The sequence below is a fragment of the Dermacentor albipictus genome, chromosome 3 (assembly GCF_038994185.2).
Source record: "Dermacentor albipictus isolate Rhodes 1998 colony chromosome 3, USDA_Dalb.pri_finalv2, whole genome shotgun sequence".
In the NCBI taxonomy this organism is placed as follows: Eukaryota; Metazoa; Arthropoda; class Arachnida; order Ixodida; family Ixodidae; genus Dermacentor; species Dermacentor albipictus.
The window spans coordinates 50,133,129-50,154,842 of record NC_091823.1 but is presented as its reverse complement, the minus strand read 5'-3'; the positions used below and the strand labels follow the sequence as shown (position 1 = coordinate 50,154,842).

The 21,714-nt window shown below is 47.2% G+C and overlaps 1 protein-coding gene across 3 annotated transcripts in view; it reads right to left on the bottom strand.

Annotated features, from left to right (window-relative positions):
- The window catches only part of rdgC (retinal degeneration C), a 352,883-nt gene that overhangs the window by 38,606 nt on the left and 292,563 nt on the right, over positions 1-21,714 (bottom strand). For all 3 annotated transcript variants that reach the window (XM_065426871.2, XM_065426870.2, XM_070535421.1), the window contains exons 5-9: positions 20,906-21,067; positions 11,226-11,392; positions 3,173-3,209; positions 955-1,104; positions 138-200 (exon numbers count right to left, since the gene is read on the bottom strand). In XM_065426871.2, coding sequence (XP_065282943.2) covers positions 138-200; positions 955-1,104; positions 3,173-3,209; positions 11,226-11,392; positions 20,906-21,067 — 579 coding nt within the window. The remainder of the gene's footprint in view (positions 1-137; positions 201-954; positions 1,105-3,172; positions 3,210-11,225; positions 11,393-20,905; positions 21,068-21,714) is intronic.

Sequence of the window (21,714 nt, the reverse complement as noted above, 5' to 3'; positions counted from 1 at the left end):
AAACGCACAGTTTTCAGAATTTGGAGAGCTGGCAACTCCGCGACACTGTTTTAACCAGAGCGCGGAGAACTGAAAGGCCGAAGGGAAAGGGAATGAAGACGCGAGCAGACCGTAGTCACGTGCAGTGCCGCTCTCACCTGCCTCCATTCGTTGGCGTTGTAGCTACCGTGGTGAAGCGGTGGTTGCAGCACCGTCACGAACTGCAATGGAAAAATTGATTGAAGGCTGCCGCATGCGGTGAACTTGGCGATATACACGTGACAAGACGCACTAGGCATTGATCAGATTTAAGAATCATGGGGTTTTACGTGCCAAAACCACTTTCTGATTATGGGGCACGCCGTAGTGGAGGACTCCGGAAATTTCGACCACGTGGGGTTCTGTAACGTGCACCCAAATCTAAGCACACGGGTGTTTTCGCCTTTCGCCCCCATCGAAATGTGGCCGCCGTGGCTGGGATTCGATCCCGCGACCTCGGGCTCAGCAGCCCAACACCACAGCCACTGAGCAACCACGGCGGATTTCGGTGCTTGGACGTCTATGTATGCTACCCATTGTTCCCATTTCGGCTGAACCACCATGCTTGCACTGCTTCCGTAAACACTAGCGCCAGAGTAGAACTCTATGGACTATATATATATATATATATATATATATATATATATATATATATATATATATATATATATATATATATATATATATATATATATATATATATATATATATATATGTATATATATATATATATATATATATATATATATATATATATATATATATATATATATATATATATATATATAGGCAATCGTTAGTAAAGAAAAGAACCCTTTTTAACTGTTGCGCCATCTGCATATTCTTCCGATAAGTCAATGGCCGGACCTATAGGATCTGTTCCTTTTTCTTTTTAAGCATATATCTATGTTTATAGGCGTGTGTAGTCTTATTTACTTGATGCCGGTTAATGGCAGAGATGATCTTGAGGTCTGTGACGGAGGAGACGCCCCCGTGAACGACAAAGACGCGGTTGTCGATGAGCGTCGCCACGGGAAGCCAGCTGTACAGGTCTTCGGTCAGCTGCACGATCTTGGAGGCCTGCCGCTGCGCCAGAATGCAGAGAAAGTATGTGGGTGTGAGCGCGGGGGCTGGTCGACTAGCTGACAGACTTGGACGATATTGGAAAAAGGTGTGAGTGTCGGAAACTTGGCTGGTTGGTTCTGGTTGAAAGACTATATATAAACCCTGTATTAGTGAAAGAAAGTGCAGTGCGGTCTATTGTTAAGGGGAACGCATGGGTGTAGAGCAAGTGCGACTTTTTACCTCTGCCAAGTGTGCAAACAATCGCCCGGCTTTGCAGCGGTTGAGTTGTGGTTGGTTGCGCGGGCACTTTTATATATATTTTTGTGCAGTGCATTGATATAGCTTTATCCGGTGCTTTCCGCTAGAGCACTAGCAAAATGAGAGCCGCATATTAGAGTGTTATCTTTAACGGATATACCACACTATACATGAACGAATGAAGAGAAGACGGCAGGAAAAACGCTTGACTTTCAACAGGTGGTTTATTTCGCGCGTGTAGACGACGCCGTCAACAAGCATTCCTTGCCGTATATATCTACAACGATAAATTGTTTAATGAACTGAGGTACGATGACACCTGGTGAAATGAACCCATTCAAGCAGAAAGATATTTCTCTGTGATACGCGATATATGTGTATAAAAATAACTAAAAGATAAGGTAAACGAAGAGCGAAATGTTACGAGCTTTCTGACATATAGGACACAAATTTCCAGATATATATCGCCAAGGGTGGCAAAGCAGAATACATTATCAAACATACAATATCTACAAAAAGAAAACGAGGAAGCATTTGAAAATTTACAAAAGCGAATAAAACTATGAGTAAAAAAAGAAAAGGAACTTGTCGTGTGTGAATATTTGTATATAAAACCACTATGAACCTTGTCGATAACATACAAGACACCTTCACCACGTTACCTATTTTCCTTCAAGCATGGCGGTTTGTTGCGTTCTAGATATGAAAATGAAGTAGAGCTGGCTTGCATTGTCTACAGCGTAAATTTTAAAGGTTATAAACTGCCTCAACACACCAAGGAAAAAAATAAGGTAGAATATATGGCTGCACAAGCGCTAGTTTATTCCATCATTTTGGCCATTTTTCTTGGTTTCTTTAAGTTGGCTATTCCCCCCCCCCCCTCAAGAATAGAATGAAAGAAAGGAAATTTCAACCAACTTGCTTACGTTACCATGTGTCCACAGCGCGTACACGTCGCATTTGTAAGCGCTTGCTAGTGGTTAGAATTTTACGTTGTACCGAAACATCGATTCTAGGACGGGCACCCTTGCTGCGTTGAAGCAAAAGCTGTAGTGCGGGGAAGTTGCCTTCCGAAATAAGTAATGGAAGATATGCTTTGGTAACAATGGTTCGAAAGATTACCCATACTTTTAATGAACACTGTAGGAAGACATAACGACGAATACTAGAAGAAAGAGCGACGCAAGATGGGTTATCTCAGAACGTAGATGACGTAAAGACTTTGGCCTAGCTAATTCACAAAAAAATATACGAATATGGTTGAAAATTTCGCTAAATTAAGAAAGAAAAAATAGAAACGCGCACGATACGATATGCCGAGATACTTTATCATCAGGCCACTCTGAGAATTTATCTGTTGTTTTGCATAGAGCGGCTTTTGTGGTTTGTGTAATAGTCGAAACGACACCTTCCCTCCGAATGTATTTCTTTACGCGCAGATGCGTGAATCGCAGCACTTTCTGTCGACTGGACAAAAGCAGGTGAGACGTTTCACAATGTCACAAACATTTTTTTCAAACTCCGGCACTTGTTGAGTGCACATATTCTACGAAAGCTTCAAGTGCAGCGCCACCAAAATTATTTTCCTAGACAGAGCTACAAGCAACGCAAAGGTATATGCCCGTGCCAGGAATCGCAGTGGAGCGGACTAGTTGGAAGGGACTCGCACATGTGAGTCATTTCGTAAGAGCTATCTATGCATCACAGTGTAAGGCTGCCTCAGAGGGTTTTCACCAAAACAAGCGTTAAGCGTATACTACCCCTTGTAGAAAACGACAAACTCGGAAAGGTATCAAGTTAAAAAAGAAATAAACTGGGCAAAGGTACTTACTGTGTATTTGAACATTATTTCCTTGAGAAATCCATACCTGAGTGGAAAGAAAGAGAGAACGTCAACGGCAAGTACGTTAACTAGACTTTTAAAGTCGGCGGTTTCCCGAAATGAGGACTTGTCAACCTGCAGCGTGCCTAGACTGCTCTAGCAGCTTTGTGCAAATCAGCGCGGTAACTGCGAATAGGTGATATGTTCGTGGCCGTTTGAGAGATGTGACAATGTGAAAACCTGGCTATAACAGTCTCGGGAGGCAAGGAGTACCCTAGCAATGTCACTATGCTGGCTGTGAGCAGCCTATGTGATTCATGTCGGAAGTGACTAGTACTCAGCAATGAAATTGGCAACGTCGTTAGACGTGATTTACTGTTTTTTTAATTAAATACATGTGTAATTGTTCCCTTGTCCCTTAAGATGTGAAATAACTACCAGAACAAGAATAATATACTTGAAAAAAAGATGCACGCCATTATCCAATACGCTTATCACGGTGAAATGCTTTCGCGCGGGTTTACCATGTGCACCTGATTCCGTCAAACTGTGTCGTCTGTCAGGAACGATAAACATGTTATGGGAAGCGAAAGTGTTCGCGTTATCAGAACATGCGTTGCGGGGCTACAAGCTTTTCTTTATTTTTTGGTTACGATACAGCGACGTTACGCGGATTCTTACTGGTATCGTTAAGCATTTGCATTTCCTTGTAAAGTGATTGAACTAAGCAGTTCGATTAGAATAGCGCAGGGTCTCCGTTAGGTTATGCAAGGCAAAAAGAAAGTGCGGGGGAATATAGCACGTGTTACAACTGCTCCCAAAACTCGAAGATAATCACGCGACGTGACACGTACTGGCATCCACGTACTTAAATGAAGCGCGATCTGGATGCCAGTGTGCGCGTGTTAATGTGCGTGTTTCGTGCATGCGTATAACTGCGTATACTAGGCGCTTTCATTACGGCGAATAATTAATTTTTTTCTCGTTACTTGTTTCATTCTATTCCTTTTTTCTTTTTGAACGACGGAACGCAGTAATGCGCGAGATATGAGCTGTACGCCGTGCGCAAGATATCAGCTGTTTGCAGTACTTGTGCTGCGCTTAAGTAAGCCTCGCCTTCAGCGCATGCAGAGAGTTAATCCACTACGGAGATCTCGGAGGCTGGCACCTCGAGCTAACGAATCCCGCCGCGCTCGCTAGATACCATCGATTTGCTGCGCTTCGTCATTGCCGAATTGAAATGAGGGATTATGGTAATAAGGCACCGAGGACAAGCAAATGCGCGATGGAAGAAGGAGAGAGAGAGAGAGAGAGAATAAATGAATAAATGAATAAATAAATATATGAATAAATGAATAAAAGGAAAGCCAGTGATGTTATTTAGGTTGCACCTGGTTTGCTACCCTACACTGGGACAGGAGGAAGCGGGCGGGAAAAAAATAAGCAAATGGAGAAAGAAAAGAAGAACAAGTAATGCGTGCATGCGCGCACACAAGAGCGTTCACTGCGCATTCAAAGACGGTCGCAGAGCTCAGACGTCTTCATATAAAACAGGAAAGCAGACTTCTTGTTTCAGCACGGCGAGGCCTTGAGCACTGCGCGAGGCTTCTGCGCATCTTCAACACAACCGCTTCACAGTTCTCTTTTTCTTTTCTTTTTTTTGCCACCAGCCTCTCTTTCGACAGGGGGCTTTCTCACTCGTGTTGCTCATAACAAACGCCCCCCTTCGCTGACAAACGGGGGCTTCGGTACGCCGCGGGCTGCATGGAACTTTTAAACGGCCGTCAAATCTTGACGTTTCTCTCCGTGTTTCTCTCAGTGCAGGCCTCCGTGTTTCCGCTTTCGGAGGACTTGACGCCCTTTGAGAGTGAAACGCCGTCAAATTCAGCCCGACAATATCATATGTACGCGCGAACAGAGCTGCGACAGGCCGAATTCGCCCGGAATCCCATAAAAAATACGGGTCGCTTTCTTATTTTCTTGAACGTTTTCTTCGGACCTCGGGAATACCTTACATCCCCTTTACACCGCCTCCCTCGTTCAAGGGCTTCGTGCTTCGCGCAACGCAGTCTTTTTTTTTTGCTTTTTTTGTTGTTGTCACTGCCGAGACACACATCCGCTATGATTTGCGAAACGCATTTCGTCACCGCAAGGCCACCGCTGGGAGTAGGAGGGGAGAAAAAAAAAGAAAGCCGTGTTTGGAAGCCCGACGCACGTTCGAACACGGTCATCACGCGGCGGGGCCACGCCTGGGGTAGAACGCCAGATGTCTGTGCGTCGATGGTTTCGATATGCCACTTACGCCAGCCGGAACGATCGAAGATGCCACGGCAGAGACATGTGTCTCGGCCAATGCGTCTACGTCTCGTTCTTTTCCTCCTTTCACTTTCTCCTTCCTTCTTTCTCCCCTCGATACCGGTACATCAATACGCCGTCGAGTAGAGCGAGCCATTCGTAACGTTTTTTTTTTTATTTCGCCTTCGGGTCTGGGGCACTTTTCAAAACGCCATGGTCGATGTGGAAGCGGTTTGATTTGCGTTTACGGTGGGCACTGGTGCTGTTAGTTTAATACAAAAAAGTGATCCAATGGCGCCGACAGACGCGACGAGGAGGCAGGACGGAAGGCGTTGCCACCAGTTAACAAAGCTCGCGGAGGATGATTCGCGGCTCGGCGCCGCGTTTACTAGCCCCTAAGCCTTCTTCGTTGGAATGGCTGACAGCCCTATATGTGCGACACATGCAGCTGTGACGAAACATTCACATAACTTCTTGTATCTGTGCGCGCTACATAATGCCGAGAGGCAAGTGAAGCGCACAGCGCTGGGTAGATTGGACATTCGTCCAATCACAAGAGCAAAAGGCGCTAGGCCATGCATTCTCAAAAACTCCGCCCAGAAATATTTATCTGCGTTTATGAAGTTCCTGAAGTCCACGGCCCTATGCAATGGAATTTGAGAACGCTGTCTTATACTATTGCTACTGCTGGTTTGCGTACGCGGTTTATCTCGTTTGTGCCCTTCTATTTGACTCAGGCAGTGATTTATGTAGAGATACTACAGGCTGTAGTATCTGTAGGCTGTATCTGTAGTAGGCTGTAGGCTGTATCTGTAGTAGGCTGTAGTAGGCTGTAGTATCTGTAGGCTGTAGTATCTGAATGTAAGTCAGAACTGACTTACATTCCCCACTCCGTGCAGCCTCATGATGGAAACCAATACGTGTGTCTCCGCATTACAAAGAATAAAGTGGCCTTCACCCTTATCGGCGCCTACATATCCCCATATAGTCGGTTCGACGGCGACCGATTGCGAGACATCCTGACGGCGACTACTGGACCCTGGATTATCACGGGAGACTTTAATGCTCATCACTTGGCTTGGGGAAGCTCCAGAATAGATTCGAGGGGCCGGAAACTTGTGGAATTTGCTTCCGACCATGAACTTAGCATTATGAACGATGGCAGTCCGACGTACTTGCGTGGTTCGAACTACAGCAGTTGCTTAGACTTGACCTTGGTGTCACGGCAACTTGATCAAACTGTTCGATGGTTCTCTGACATCGAGACTCATGGTAGTGACCATATTCCCACCTACTTAAGTATCACTGGATTCGGAAGCTTCTCCTCTTGTACTTCCCGACAAGTATATATAAGGTGGTCAACGTATAAGACAAAGGTGGAAGAGGCATGCAAAGAAGGATTTACCGGCACCATTGAGAATCTTATTACAAGTGTACTGGAATCGTCTAAGTACACATTTACATCCGCTAAAAAACGTACGGATTTTGACATGGAGCTTGAGCGACTTCGAACCATTCGCAGAAGAGCCGAGAGGCGATACAGGCGCACGAAGTCAATTCATGACCTTAGAGTCGCTCGACGTATACAGAAGAAAATCCAACGTCGTATGGACAGGCTGGTGGAACAACGGTGGAAGACGTTCTGCGAATCACTTGACCCCCGCAAGCCACTGTCTATCATATGGAGGACGGTGCGCGGCCTTGGCTCATCTCCACAGCAACGACACCCATTCTCATCCCTAGCCCTCTATCAAGGCCGCTCACAGGTCGATATAGCCGAAGACTTCTGTGTGAAGACTGCGGGCAGTGTGGTCACCATCAGTGGCGAAATTCTGGGTGAGGTTCCTGCGACACGCTTCCCGGAATTGAATGTGTCCTTCTCACTTGAGGAATTGGACGCTGCTCTGGCCTCATGCAGGCGCTCATCGTCGCCAGGACCAGACGGCATCACCTACGCTGCTTTATGCCACCTAGGTGAAGATGGCCGAAGCAGACTTCTGGAATGTTATAACCAGTCATGGACTGATGGCGTCGTTCCTGAGCGGTGGAAGTCCAGCCGCTTGATACCACTCCTGAAGCCTGGAAAGTCGCCACTTGACCTAGCGTCCTACCGACCCATTGCGCTGTCCAGCTGTGTTGGGAAGGTCATGGAAAGAATGATTCTCACCCGCCTAGAATGGTATCTTGAGCGCCACAACGTATACCCCGATGCCATGGCTGGTTTTAGAAGAGGCCGTTCGTCTATTGACAACGTCATCGATCTAGTCACGTCTGTACAACAAGAAAAACACCACAAGCGTATACCGGTTGCACTATTCCTCGACGTGAAAAGCGCCTACGACAATGTAACGCATGAAGCCATCCTTGATGCCCTGGAAAATAATGGAATTGGTGGACGCATGTTTCGGTGGATTCGGAGCTATCTATTCAAAAGATCCTTCTTTGTGCACAGTGCAGATGGCCGAACTACTGACCATTACACTTATCGTGGCGTCCCTCAGGGTGGGGTTCTTAGCCCCACTTTGTTCAACCTTGCAATCCTTGGCCTTGCCGACGTTCTACCGCATACAGTGAACCTCTCAATATATGCTGACGACGTATGCATATGGGCCTCGGCAGTTACACGTCTCCAGGTGCGTGCACGGCTCCAAAAAGCAGTGACTCTAACATCATCGTACCTGCGTGCGCAAGGCCTAAGCATTTCGACCGAGAAGTGCGCCTTAGTCGCATTTACCCACAAGCCCATGACCTGGTACCCCTTTTCTATTGACCACCAACCAATTTCGTACGCAAAAACTCACCGATTCCTAGGCGTTATTATAGACAGAGACCTTTCATGGAGCCCCCACATCTCATACTTGAAGAAGAGGCTTACTTCTATCTCCCATATACTAAGGTTTCTTGCCGGTAAAACGTGGGGCACATCCGTGGCATCTATGCTTCAACTATACAGGACGCTCTTCCTAGGATACTTGCGATACAGCACACCAGTGCTGTCCAATGCTAACAAAACTAGCATCCATGTCCTACAGAGCATTCAAGGCCAAGCCCTTCGAACATGTCTGGGGCTACCTCGAAATGCTTCAACCGTGGCAACAATTGCCCTCGCGAGAGACAACCTAATAAGGACCTATATAGATATCGACACACTCCGGGCGCATGTTCGCCATGTATCAAGAGTCCCTGACCACCATCTCGCTCACTTGCCTGAGAAAAGACCCAAGGCAGCGTTCTCCAGATCGATTGCGGCTAACCGGCACTCTTTGTCTTTGAAGCACTCACCCGCAACAACAACGCCATCCCCTATGTGGTGCTTGAAGAAGCCTCCTGTGTACCTTACTGTTCCAGGAATAGTGAAGAAAGCTAGCCTGCCCACCGCGGCTCTCAAGCAGACCACAATGGAACTTCTACATTTTTCATATGCTAACCGAATTCATGTTTACACGGATGGTTCCGTGTCCGAAAATTCTACGGGTGCCGTTGTTCTACCATCTCAATCGGTCGTCATCAAGTTCAAAACTTCTCACGTAACGACATCTACCGGTTCTGAACTGGCCGCTCTTCGCGCTGCTGTCGAATACATTGAAAAAGAACCGCCCAACAAATGGGCAATATTTTGTGACTCGAAAGCAGCCCTCCAGAGCTTGCGAAGCTTACGACGTGACAATTATGAACAGCTGGTGTCACAAATCAACGAAACCTGCCATTGCGCATCTGAACGAGGACATGACATCATATTTCAGTGGCTGCCGGGACACTGTGGCATCGTTGGTAATCACCTCGCCGATGACGCTGCCCGACGTGCCCAGGCTGGCTCACCGACAGTCCTTATACCTTTATCCAGAGTCGACGCTGCAAGAGAGCTTCGCAGTCTTGCTCGTGCAATCACGTTAGGTTGCTGGCATACACCACAGAACTCTAAGTGTCGTTTACACAGTCTCGACCCATCACTAAAACTTACATTACCAGCGAACCTTCCACGACGTGACGCAACACTGCTGTGTCGGCTGTGGGTAGGAGTAGCATTCACCAACTCCTACAGCTACCGCATTGGAATGGCGGATTCACCAATGTGCGCTAAGTGCAAGTGTGAAGAGACCATTAGTCACCTTCTGTGCCACTGTTCTCGCTTCGATAATCAACGTGAGACTCTCCAGTGTGCATTAAATAGACTGGATGACAGGCCATTCACGGAAGCGAAGATCTTGGGAGCCTGGCCTCACAGCTCATTGGCCCAAAAAGCAGTTAGAGCGCTTTTTCGCTACCTGAAGGCAACGGACTTGAGTGCCCGCCTATAGACAACCTACACTTAAGTTCTCTCTCTTTCTCTTTCATTCCCCATTCCCCTCCCCACGCGTAGGGTAGCAAACTGGACTCAGTCTAGTTAACCTCCCTGCCTTTCCGTCTTCCCTTCTCTCTCTCTCTCTCTACAGGCTGCAATAGCGATGGCCTTATTGGACGACAAGAGGACATCAGTCTACAGTGACTCCATATCAGCTGTTAGGGCATTTGCCAAAGGTACCATATCCGAGCTGGCCCTAAGGATACTAGGAAGCAAGGAGATCAAGCCACACACATTGATCTGGTTTCCAGCCCACATGGGACAGATCGAGGGTGCCCCGCCCAACCTCAACGAGTCGGCACACGGAGCTGCGCGAGGGATCATCAACCGCGTAGCTACCGGGCAGCCTGACGCTGGGGGTACTGACAATCGGGACTCTCCTTCATCCTACACCGAAATTACTCAGCACTTTTATTTGGCTCGGAGGATCTACCCCCTCCCACATTGCAAACTCAATAGACCTCAAGCTTTGACACTCAGGCTTCTACAGACGGGGGTTTACCCAAACCCCCTACTTCTTCACAAGGTGTACCCCGAAATTCAAACAACAAATGCATGTGCACTTTGCAATGATTTAGCGAGTTTACCTCACATGCTCTGGCGATGTCCCGCGTTACACAGCGATAAAAACAACACTTCTTCACGTTGGGATGCGGTCCTACACAGCCCCAACCTCGAAGAACAGTTATGGGCTGTCCAACGGGCCCGCGACGCGGCGGAGAGACTCGGCCTCTCTGTCCCGACGTGGGAGCGGCCCGCTGCGCGCTAGTGCGCGCCCTAAAGGACCCTAATAAAGTTTTTCATCCATCCATCCATACTACAAGGTAGAAGTAAACAATTAGAAATGGCTGCTGGTTGTCGGAGTGACACGAAAGGTGGCCTAGAAGGAGGGCGTGGGACAAGAGATGCAACGTGCTGAAAGATAAGCTCTCAAATATTTGTAAGACACGCTTTACAGCCGTCCCAAAGACCGCACATGTGCACTCGAGTTATATCGCTACGGACGGGCACAGTTTTCAGACAGAAAATTCTTACGACTACGAGAACTAACAAATGACATTATTTATATTTATATTTATTTGGGTATTATGGCCTTACGACTATATGCATTATGTACTATATGTGATGCTAAAAATTGGCGTTGCGGAAAGACAAATACGCTTTCGCATCTACCCTGCGAATTCTACCAAACCGCGGGCGGACATGGAATTAAAAGGCACGCCGCCATCCGTAGCAGAGGCGAGATGTCGCCGAGCGGGCAGTGAACAATGCCGTAATTCATCTCGTGGCGCCGCAGTGCGACCACGTAGCAAGACAATTTAAAGGTTTACTTTAACACTTCAACGTTAGGTATGCCAGCGGAGGACCGCTTTTTTTTTTTTTTCGACAGCAGAGGTACATGGTATAGCGCTGAGGTTAACGCACCTGAGGTTGACGTTGAAGTCTTCGTGGTTTCCCCGGTTGAGGAAGACGGCGTCCCTCCAGACGAGCATGCAGACAAGCAGCAGCATGAGCACTTCGACCGAGTGCATTCCACGGTCAACGAAGTCCCCATTGAACACGTACGGGTTATCCCTCGAGGGCAGGCCGTTCTGCGCATGCGCCACCGAGGAAAGATCACAACACACGCAGCCGCTGCGCGCACGCGCACACAAGCACGCCCTTTCCGCGCTCGTGAACGCAATCGCGCGTTCGAGCGACGTAAGCAACGGCTCTAAAGGAAACGTTTACGGCCCATATTCACGGAACCGGGGTAGTTGGAGCCGGGGTACATGACCGGGGTAGTTGGAGAAGTATGGGAGAGGCCTTTGCCCTGCAGTGGGCGTAACCAGGGTGATGATGATGATGATGATTCACGGAAAACATTTTCGCGCTGGAACTGCACGTAAAAGCAGGCCGGTGCTGCCCAATCGTGACGTTAGACTTGATATTAGTGATGGCGGCCGCCCAATGACAGACAGCTCTTACGGACTTTGCGAGCTTTGCGAATCGTGTCCCCCACAGCATTGTCATACAAAAAATTATCTTGGGTAATAGAGTTTTCTTATTGGCCGGCATTCTGGCGTCCGTCACTCATGACAGCGATCTGGCGTGACAACGTGTGATCGCCATGCGGAGATGACCTACTGCGTTAATGACACTTACGTGACAGATAGGTTGTCAATAAGTGTCGAGCATATGTCTACTTCGGAAAGGAACTGGCCATAAAGCGAGCAGGAAACCTCGGGACGTCTTTTGTAAAGGTTCATTTGAATTTCTCATTCGTTTCGCCCTTCTTCATGGCTCGGACGGCGCCGAACCGCCGCATACCTCCGGGATCGGCCACTCGGCGTGAAGGGTGATGAGAAAAGAAATGCAACGAAATACGGCCCCAACACCTTCTCAAGCAATTACTTATATGCTGCTCATTTCCCAGTGCTAGTCTTATATATGTACAAAATATTTGGAAATTGCGGGGCTTTTCTACGATAGACGCTTCGTTGTTCGTACAAGAAATGCGTAATGGTTTATCACCCAGCCGCAGGCGCCAATCTGGTGAGGACAATTGATGTCCACGTTTTTGCAAGTATTAGGGGCGCACGCTGGCGAGGACACACGTTATTACGACAAAGGCGACTGTGATACATGCAGGAGATTAAGGTTCGCTCTCACACCCGAAGAGAATTTAAGCTAAGCTAACCCGAAGCTAATCCAACCAATCTTTCTTTCCTGAGACCACGAGCCATCTTCGTCAAAAAAAAAAATGTAATTTGTTCACAGCTAAGTCATTTTCTGTGAATATTATTGTGGGTCACTGCAGCCGTGATTAGGCGAGTGCAGGATACACGAATGCCACCGTGCAGATACTCATTTGACATCGCAAGAGAACGACAGAGAAGGCTACAGAATTTTCGTTCTCCAGTTTTTTCTTGTTTCCGACTCTCCGTCGTTACTCCTGGTTCGATATCAGCTCGCCGATTGAACGGGGACCCTATTATATGTCACGCCGACCTGAACATTGTTCCGCTTGTTGTTCTACACATACACACGCGAACAAAGGCTGAAAAATATCGATCCGCTGCTCTCGCTATACGCCCGGGCTCATCATATTTCTTTATCCACTCGGTTAACCCGCTGCAGCATAACCCGTCTAATCCGTGTCCGGGATTCGCTGCCGATTTGACTGACATCCATTATTTCGCTGACGCCCGGGTTCGGCAATGTTTTGTGCGCTGCCTCAACAGAGAGACCGCGGATGGAATAAGGCCTACACAAAAAGTGCGCCTATACGTAAAAGCATAACCCTGTTTCATCCGCCGACAGATGATTAAGAAGGCCAACCGTCGTTCTTGCAAACAGCGTTGATTAAAAGTTTGTTGTCCCCGTCCCTTTTCACTCATCACTGCGTTTTTTTCGGGCGCCAGGCTAGACCTTTCCTGTTGAGGGAAAAATGGCCATCGGTTCTCGAAGGAGGCCGTCAAACAACGCGAGTGTGAAAGACAGAACTGCACAAAACAAAACTGTATAGTGCAACAAATCTGAGGGAACGAGACCACGGAACTGTCACCGCGACATCAGGGAAGCGAGCCAAACCACAGATCACCTCCGCCTTTCATAACGAAATAAGAGCCGGTCAGGCGCAAAGAAAATAGCGGAAGCCCCCCCCCCCCTCTGTCACGCACCGTTCCGTCCGTTTCTTTCGCGCTCGTCGGAGCTTCGGAAACGAACAAATCAACGCCAAACGCCAGACCGCGGAACAGGTCCCGCCAAAAAAGCAAAGGCCAAAGGGAACCGCGCTCCTTTTGCGGCTGACTCCCTCCGGCGCAAAGCGAGCTGTGTGCTATAAGGTAAGAACGGAGCTGGAAGGACGGTCTGGGAGTGAGGTTGTCGGAACGGTGCTCCAAATTAGGCTAGCGTCGCAGCCTGACGTTTCTTTCGTTTCCTTTTCCTTCTCCCTCTTTTTCTGCTCCCTCGCTGTTTTCTTCGTTCTTTTCTCGCTCGGTCCCACAACGTTTCTCCAATAGAGACTGTGGAACTATCGGAATCGAAGGCTGTTCCGTGGAGACGGTTTTCGGGCAATATGAAGAAGAAAGAAGGAGCAAAATGATAAAAATATATAAAGTCTAGGAAGAAACTTTTTCGCCGAACTTTTGCGCTTCTGTTACTGCGAGCGGAGAGTCAGAGCAGGCTAGAGAGAGGGCGCAGCTTGGCGTCATATTTCGCTGGCAGAACTTTCGGCAAGTTCATATAAGTGGCATAAATTGGTTGCTAAGTTGATAACGGGATAAATATTTGACAGGTTCCGTCACTATAAGTCCATAAGAAATGTTTTCTTATGAGCTTGCTGTGTCGAGAACTGTGGAGAAAGCCGGAGGCGCTGCGCGAAAGCAATGTTAGATTTGCTTTTGTTTGGTCGCTGGTTCATTTCTTTGTTCTGTGCGTTTATTTGCAGTGTGAAATAGGAGGAACTACGGCATTGTTAGTGTGGTGCTATATCTACTGGTGCCCTGGTGCTATATATACTTACGGGGATATCATCTTTGCACGTAACACCGCGGTCACGTACTGGACATTCATTCTCTGTCCAACAATTTAATTCATCTTTAAACGCCATGCTAAAGAACTGAATGTGGTAGATAAGTGCAACTAAAGAATTATTTGCGTGTGAGAAAGGTATGTGGGTATCCTTTGTCCTTGGCCATCGAAAACAGAACACAGAAAAGGACTGAACACAGCTGAACAGCTTTTCGAGGACAGATAAATACTTAACGAGCACTCTCTAGATGAAACACAAGGTACAGTTATGCAGTCGCAACCCTCTTTTATCATTTGCATTTATGTGCGCTCGTGTAGCATGCGTTCCGTGCTAATTTTTGTGCGTCTCGTGTGATGAAGCCTGTTTTTATTGCCGTTTCTCTGTGCGTGTATCACGTCAGCTGCGTATTTTTCTCTTGCGTGGGCCTGTTCGTATCGGCCCGCATCGTGGTCTAGTGTACGTATTCGGAACTTAACAAACGCGTATATGTTACATGCCAATTTAGTGCGTGGTGCAGCCTGTCGCTGCCTTTTGTCTTTATGTTCAAGTGCGTCTACAGGGCTACACACGGACTTTATTTTGATGCGTCTGCATAGAACGGTCACGCGAACGCTAAACCGTCTATCGGCTTTCGTACTGCAAAAGAAGGGTGAGGAGCGTAGAGGAGGCTGACGCAGGTGGAAGGGGACGAGGCACCTGACGGTGGCGTCGCGCGCGGCGCGCTGGAATGCGGACCCCAGTTGGCGCTCAGCCGTCAGCCCTTCGCTGTGGTGGCTACCTTCGCTCCCGGTCAAGCCCGGACGCGTGTCGCCCGCTCCGACAGTTGCGTTAGTGGCTACGTTTGTGTTCTCTGTGTTGAATAGTTAAAGGTAATGATGGACGCCGCGCCTTCTACGAAGAAAGCTAATGCTTACGCTTTAGTGTCGCATGAATCCAATTTATCGCCCTCATTTTATTCTCTTTGGCTAACCTTTGAACCTGTCACGTTTCTTCTTATTTTACAATATATAGCCATGACCATGATAAGGCGATGAAATCGCTTCAATTCATTTTCATTTGAAGAAAGTCGCAGTTTCGCCCGAGAGGCGAAGCATCCAATGCGATAGCAAATTAGCATACAGCTATACGAAGTAATGAAAGTAGTTTCATCGGCCGTATAAACGTGGAAAGATTCGCTTACGAACTGTATTAAAAAGCATGGTGTCGGCGGCCACAGGCAAACATGAACACGTCGCACTCGATGAGCGCGGACCCTCGCTGTCAAAACGCTGGTTCCAGAAAGTGCGGCAGCTGCAGCGAGCGGAGTGACCTTCGTGCGGTCTATCGCTTCAACGCAAGAGCGGCGAGAACACAGCGAGCACAAAGGTATGGGCCGTCTGCATATCTCTTTCAAGATACGGCGCGCGCGACCGCGCGCGGCCGTGCAAAGTACGCATTTGTTGGCGGAGTCGAAGCTGCCCCCCCCCCTCTCCCTCTCGCGTTGCCTCCCCGCTTTCCTCCACATAGGGCGCGCGAGATTGAGCCGTGATCGTTAGTTCCCCTTGCTCCCGATCGCGAAATGCGCAGTTGCTGCTGGAGCCGACCCCCCCTCCCCCCCCCCCTCCTCCCATTCTCCCACGACCTTTCGCGCGACAGGAGGCGGTGCGTTTGCTCTCCCCTTTGTCTCCTCGCGCGTGACAAATTGAGCCGCGATCGTCGGCTTCCGTCGCGTGCTTTCCCTCGCATATATACAGCACACAACGCGCGGCTACGGCGTTATCGCCCTGTAGTTTATATGGAAGATCACTGCGACGGCGACGGCAAAAATGCGGCTGGAGTGTCCATATAATTGATATCGCAGTAAAGATAGAGAGAGAGAGAGAGAGAGAGAAAAGAAAAGAAGCGTTTCGCCCAGCAGCGGTCTTGCCGCCCTGTAATAACCTTCATTTGACAATCTATTTTTTGACCTATGGTTACAGGCAGCGCTAAATTGATGGAAACACGAGGAACAGACTCTGGTTCAAACTAAATGACGCGTTAAAGGGTCCCCTCCATAGTTAAACCGCTTTGATGTCGAAGGCGAGAGAGTGGTTTCCCTCTCGCCTTGGCTACCCTCTCCACCCCACGTGAGCTCTCTCCTCTATGCTGCGAGCTTTTCTGCAAGACACGTGTACACTAGGTCTGTACCGACCATCTTGTTGGCGATATTGTTTGAAAACACCACGAACTTCCCCTTATCAGTATGCCCTGCGCTTGTCGGCTAGCGCTGTCGGCTACACGCTGTTGCCGCCGCGCGTGCAGCGCATATGGCAGGGGAGAGAAGGCTCAACCGGTGGGGAAGGAAACATTTTCTGCGTCGCTTGTCGTCAAAGGCGAGGATGAAAAATTGATTGGTCGCGCGGGACCAGGCGCCTTATGGCACCGCCTTTAGTTGCTATGGCTTGACGCGCGGTTTGTCACCGCGGCCACCGCCTCGGGGCAGCCAGTACAGTCTAGCCGGAGGACACTGCGTGCATAAATTATTCTGTCTGCTCTCACTTCCAGACTATTTGCCTGCCATTTACTCGGTTTCTTGGGAAACTGACGGAGGAGAGCTCAGAAGGGGCGTGAAAGCGCTGGCAGTTAAATGGAAGCTGTTGCTCGGGCCCTCTCCGATGCCAAACGCGTAATTGCTTTTCAGAGGTAACCCCTGGACCGATTTTAATGGAGTTTGGGGCACTTGAAAGACACAGGTAAATTCCAGCTAGTGACGACTGAACTTTTAAATAAGAATTGCATAAAATTGGTAAGTCCAAAATAAAATAGAAGCACGCGCTTTACAAATCCATAACTCTGCACTAAGAACAGTTATCGCAGTTCTGTAAACTACGCCCGTTAGAGCATCCAAAGCGGACAAATTCGATATATCAACTTATATTTTACTTGAATTTGTTACAAATGTTTACAAGGGTTCTGCAAAAGTCCTACTCAGACATTAGTAGTGCATTTCAGAGATATATATAATACATAAGTTTTGTCCTTTTTAGATTTACTATTAGATGCAATTTACATAATTGCGATATCATCTTGCATTACTGGGGCACAGAGTTAGAAACATGACAGTTTCGTTTCCTGTAAATTTGCGGCTCTCACATATTTTATAAAATGGTGACGGTCTAAGTCAAAAGTACGCTTCCAACAGTCACTAGATTTTAACTCTTTTCTTTTCAATGCAAGAAGCCTAATCAAATTTGGTGTAGTGTTTGCCGAGGAAAACGATTTCTCCTTTACCATGCATTTAGACAGGATCCCCCGAGGTAAAGCTTCCTATTAAATATACCTTTGTCGTGACGAGTACATGTGCTCTACCAAGAGAGAGAGAGAGAAGGAAAGGGAGACAAGAATGTTAACTACAAATAGTCTCCGGCTGGCTGCCATACATGTACTGGCTACCAATGCCGTAGCCTGAAATTTATTTCGCAGGGGCGGAGGGGGGACGTGTTGAGCACGCATTTAACAACAGGAAAGGTGAGGGGGGCTGGGCAGGCCACATCATCACTAGCCTATTTTGATGTCGCGATCTCCAATTACCCTGTCTTGCGCCAGCTGATTCGAATTAATGCGTGCAAATTTCCTAATTTCATCGCCACACTCAATTTTCTGCCGTCCTCGGCTGCGCTTCCCTTACCTTCGAAACCATTATGCAACTATAAGAAACAACCGCTTATCTGCCTTACGCCTTGCATTGCCTGCTCAAGCCAATTTTTTCCTCTCGATATCAACTAGAATATCGGCTACCCCCGTTTGATCTCCGACTCACACCACTCTCTTCCTATCTCTCAACGTTACGCCTATCATGTTTTGTTCCATAGCTTTACGCTGTCCTTAATTTGTTGTCAAACTTCTTTGCTAACCAGGCCGCATGCCAGCACAGAAATGGGGGGGGGGGGGGGGGGCACGTGCCCGAGGTTCCCTACCCTCCCCTGGCTCATATGTCAATGCTTTTCGCATTGACATAAAAGACAGTTCTAAGTGTTTTCTAAACACATGTCTGTGATAAGGTGCTTGTGCACCTCGTCTTTCACTGCCATTGGTTTCGCGGACACTCTCCATCACCCTCAACGAGCTTGACAACCGTCCGCGATCTGAAAGGAGAGTTCTAGGCTATATGGGGCCTAGCCCACGAAGAATTGCGTTGCGAATGGTGGGCGCCTGCTCTAACGAACAGCTTTATCGCAAGAGCATTCTTGTGAAAGCAGGCCCTGGCATCGACATGCTTGCGGTTATGTATAGCATTTCATTTCCTTCCATTCACTGTAGCTTCTAAGGCCCGAAGGCCGCCGACGAATGTAAGACGCGCTGACGAGCAGCAAGGTAGTATATATATATATATATATATAGAGCAGGTGTAGATGAAACAATAAAGATGTAATAAGGAAACACATGTGGCACTCAGTGGTTAATCAACCGAGTAAACAAGAAGCACAAGAATGACCTTGTGTATGACATACCGAAGCATTGTGAGTCTGTAAGGCAATAACAACATTAAATGAAATGTAAAAAGAAGGAGCCGTAAATAAAGAAGGAGGGTATGAACACTTAACGAGTTGTGTTAACGGCGAAGGGATGTAGACGCTGTCGTAACAAAAAAGCAAGGGTGTTTCATAAGTGATGACGCTGGACAGTCGCCGGAAAAGATGCCTGGTCTGTACACGAAGCTGCGCTCAAGGGCACACACACACACACAAACATATATATATATATATATATATATATATATATATATATATATATATATATATATATATATATATATATATATATATATATATATATAAGGAAAGTGTATTTAAGAGGTAGAGGGTAGGAGATGTTGCTGTGGAATTGAAGCGATGGAAGGTTGTGGCTGCTTTTCACTGCAGTTGCGTTAGATATCGGATCACATTCAGAAGCGATAAATCAGACGGTATGATTATGCATTGTTTAATTCGTTAGTAATCGACGCTTGAGAGGTGTGCCAAAGGCCAGACGCATATTCAAGTTTAGTGCGTGCGTCTTATACGCAAACTTTCTAACTTATCGTACAACATACGACATGCTTCGTGACAGATAACCGAGCGTGCGTGAGGCCTCCAAGCAAATAGTTTTAAATATCATTTCAATATGGCTAGGAGTGTAAAATTAAAACCCGCTAACATTCGTATGCGACGACGTTTTGGTGACGGGAACTGAAACGGTATGTGGTATACAGAGAGTCGTACGCTTGCGTGCAAGAGTCATGGAGTGAAAATTTGAAAGCTTCAGATGCCATTTTCCACACCGCGTAGCGAAATTTTTGGTGTCATTATGTAAAGTTACGACGTTATCAGCTCAGCGGAGAGCACAGTAGACAACTCAGCCGTCAGGAAACAGTGCTAAGTTTGTCTTGGTATCCCTCAGCTTTTTGTCGATAATGGAAAATCAGCAGTGATAACACTGCGCTTTGGAAAGCGCTGTGCGTATACATATCACTCAAAGGAGGATCTTTGCGTTAGCCAAATGTAAACTGAACACGCCAGTTGAGGTAAAAACCGAGAGAAGCAGGTAAGCCAATAAAGCATCGGTAAGCCAAGACGATCACAGATTTTCGCAATAAGATAAGTGTACGGTATGCAGTCGAATGAATTTGATAGGTTTAAGAAATCCTCGTATATTTGTGTTTGGTCATCAAGATGGATTATAGGATGTCGTGAATGAACTCAGTGATCTGTCTCTCACGCAATGATAGGCGTCGAAATTCGTACTAGTGGACGAAAGCTTTAGTTTGAAAATGATCTATTAAGTTCAACGACACAACGTGCTCGAAAAGTTTAGAGAGTGTACTCGCTTAGTAAGTAGTTGCAACTGAAATCCACGTTTTTAAGAGTAATTTCGTGGGCTGCATTACTTTCGGCTTTTGATTTGGTACGCCAAGTTCTATGGCGCGGGGAACAATTCTCTGATTTCGTTGTTCACGCGGGCAGTGGCTACACCTAACTACTGAATACATCGAACGAAGGCCGTGTATACTACCTTTTCTTCTACTTTCATTACACATCATCATTACACATACATCATTATCATACACATATCATTACACATACAACGTTACATCGTTACACATAGACAGCCCCCCAAACCACCTGCAAAAGGAACACCGTTTGATGGATTTCAAAAGACATGGCCTTGAGAAGACGTGCATCGCAAAGCAGTGAAATCACTTCAACGCATACCGGAAGACACTGACACACGTTATTGTTACTGACTGCGGAGCACATTGCGCAATTTTGTCAATTATGCCTGAATTTCGTCTCATCCTGGCGTGCAGCCTATTGTAACTCATATATCCGAGGACTTTGTTTCAATTGAAATTCTTCGAAAGAGACTTCCACCTTGAAAACATCTTGTTGTTTCATATGAGTGTTATTTCTTGTTTCTTGTAATTTCTTTATTATTCTACCCAATATTAATAACCAAGTGATAAGCCGTCAATAGGAATCGGTGACTCCAACCACTCCTCTATTTGTTTTCATCTCCATAACGATTCAAATAAGTAAGCAAGGGCGATTGTTCGTGGGCGCGGCGCGTTAAGCTGTTCCGCTCGCGCACCCACCTTGTAGAAGACGGTGAGCAGGTCGTCGAGCTTTCCGTGCAGGTCGCCCACCACGGTGATCTGCTTGGCGAAGGCTGTCGAGGCGGCGCTCACGTTCGGCTTGGTCTGCAGGTAGCGTCGCGCCTCGTGCAGCACCAGCAGCACGTACCGGGCGTGCAGCGTCTGCGCGCGGCATCGAGTGGGAAGAATTTAAGGCCGCCCAGTGCTTGCGAACTTTGTGTTACAATAAAGATCAATCAATCAATCAATCAATCAATCAATCAATCAATCAATCAATCAATCAATCAATCAATCAATCAATCAATCAATCAATCAATCAATCAATCAATCAATCGTGAAGGAAGGAACCAGATGGATGGTGCTTATTAGAAGCACGAACCTCTTAAGTAAAAAGAAAAAAAAATATCACCGACGATTACGACACTTCCTAATGGGAATTTCGAGTGCCGTTGTTTAGGTGTTTTGAATTCAGGGTATGTTATGGCAAAAAAAAATGTGAGCCTGAAGGACAAGGTGCTCTCGGCGGCAGCGCTCAGCTTCTGCTCGGGCCACTCGTTTAGCAGCAGGGGCAGACGAAGCAACACGAGAAACAAGAATTACGGATTACTGGCTAAAAGAAGAAACCACCGAATGAAGTTGTTGCCTATTTGAGTGAGGTATACTCAAGGTAACTCTTTATATTATAATCCTGGTGAATTACGTTTCAAAGCAAAAAGTCGGGACTCGCACGCAGGTTGCGTTGTTGGCTTTCTTTTATTGACATATTGTACCGAGCATGCCGCCACACGCCGACCTTCACCGCCACACGA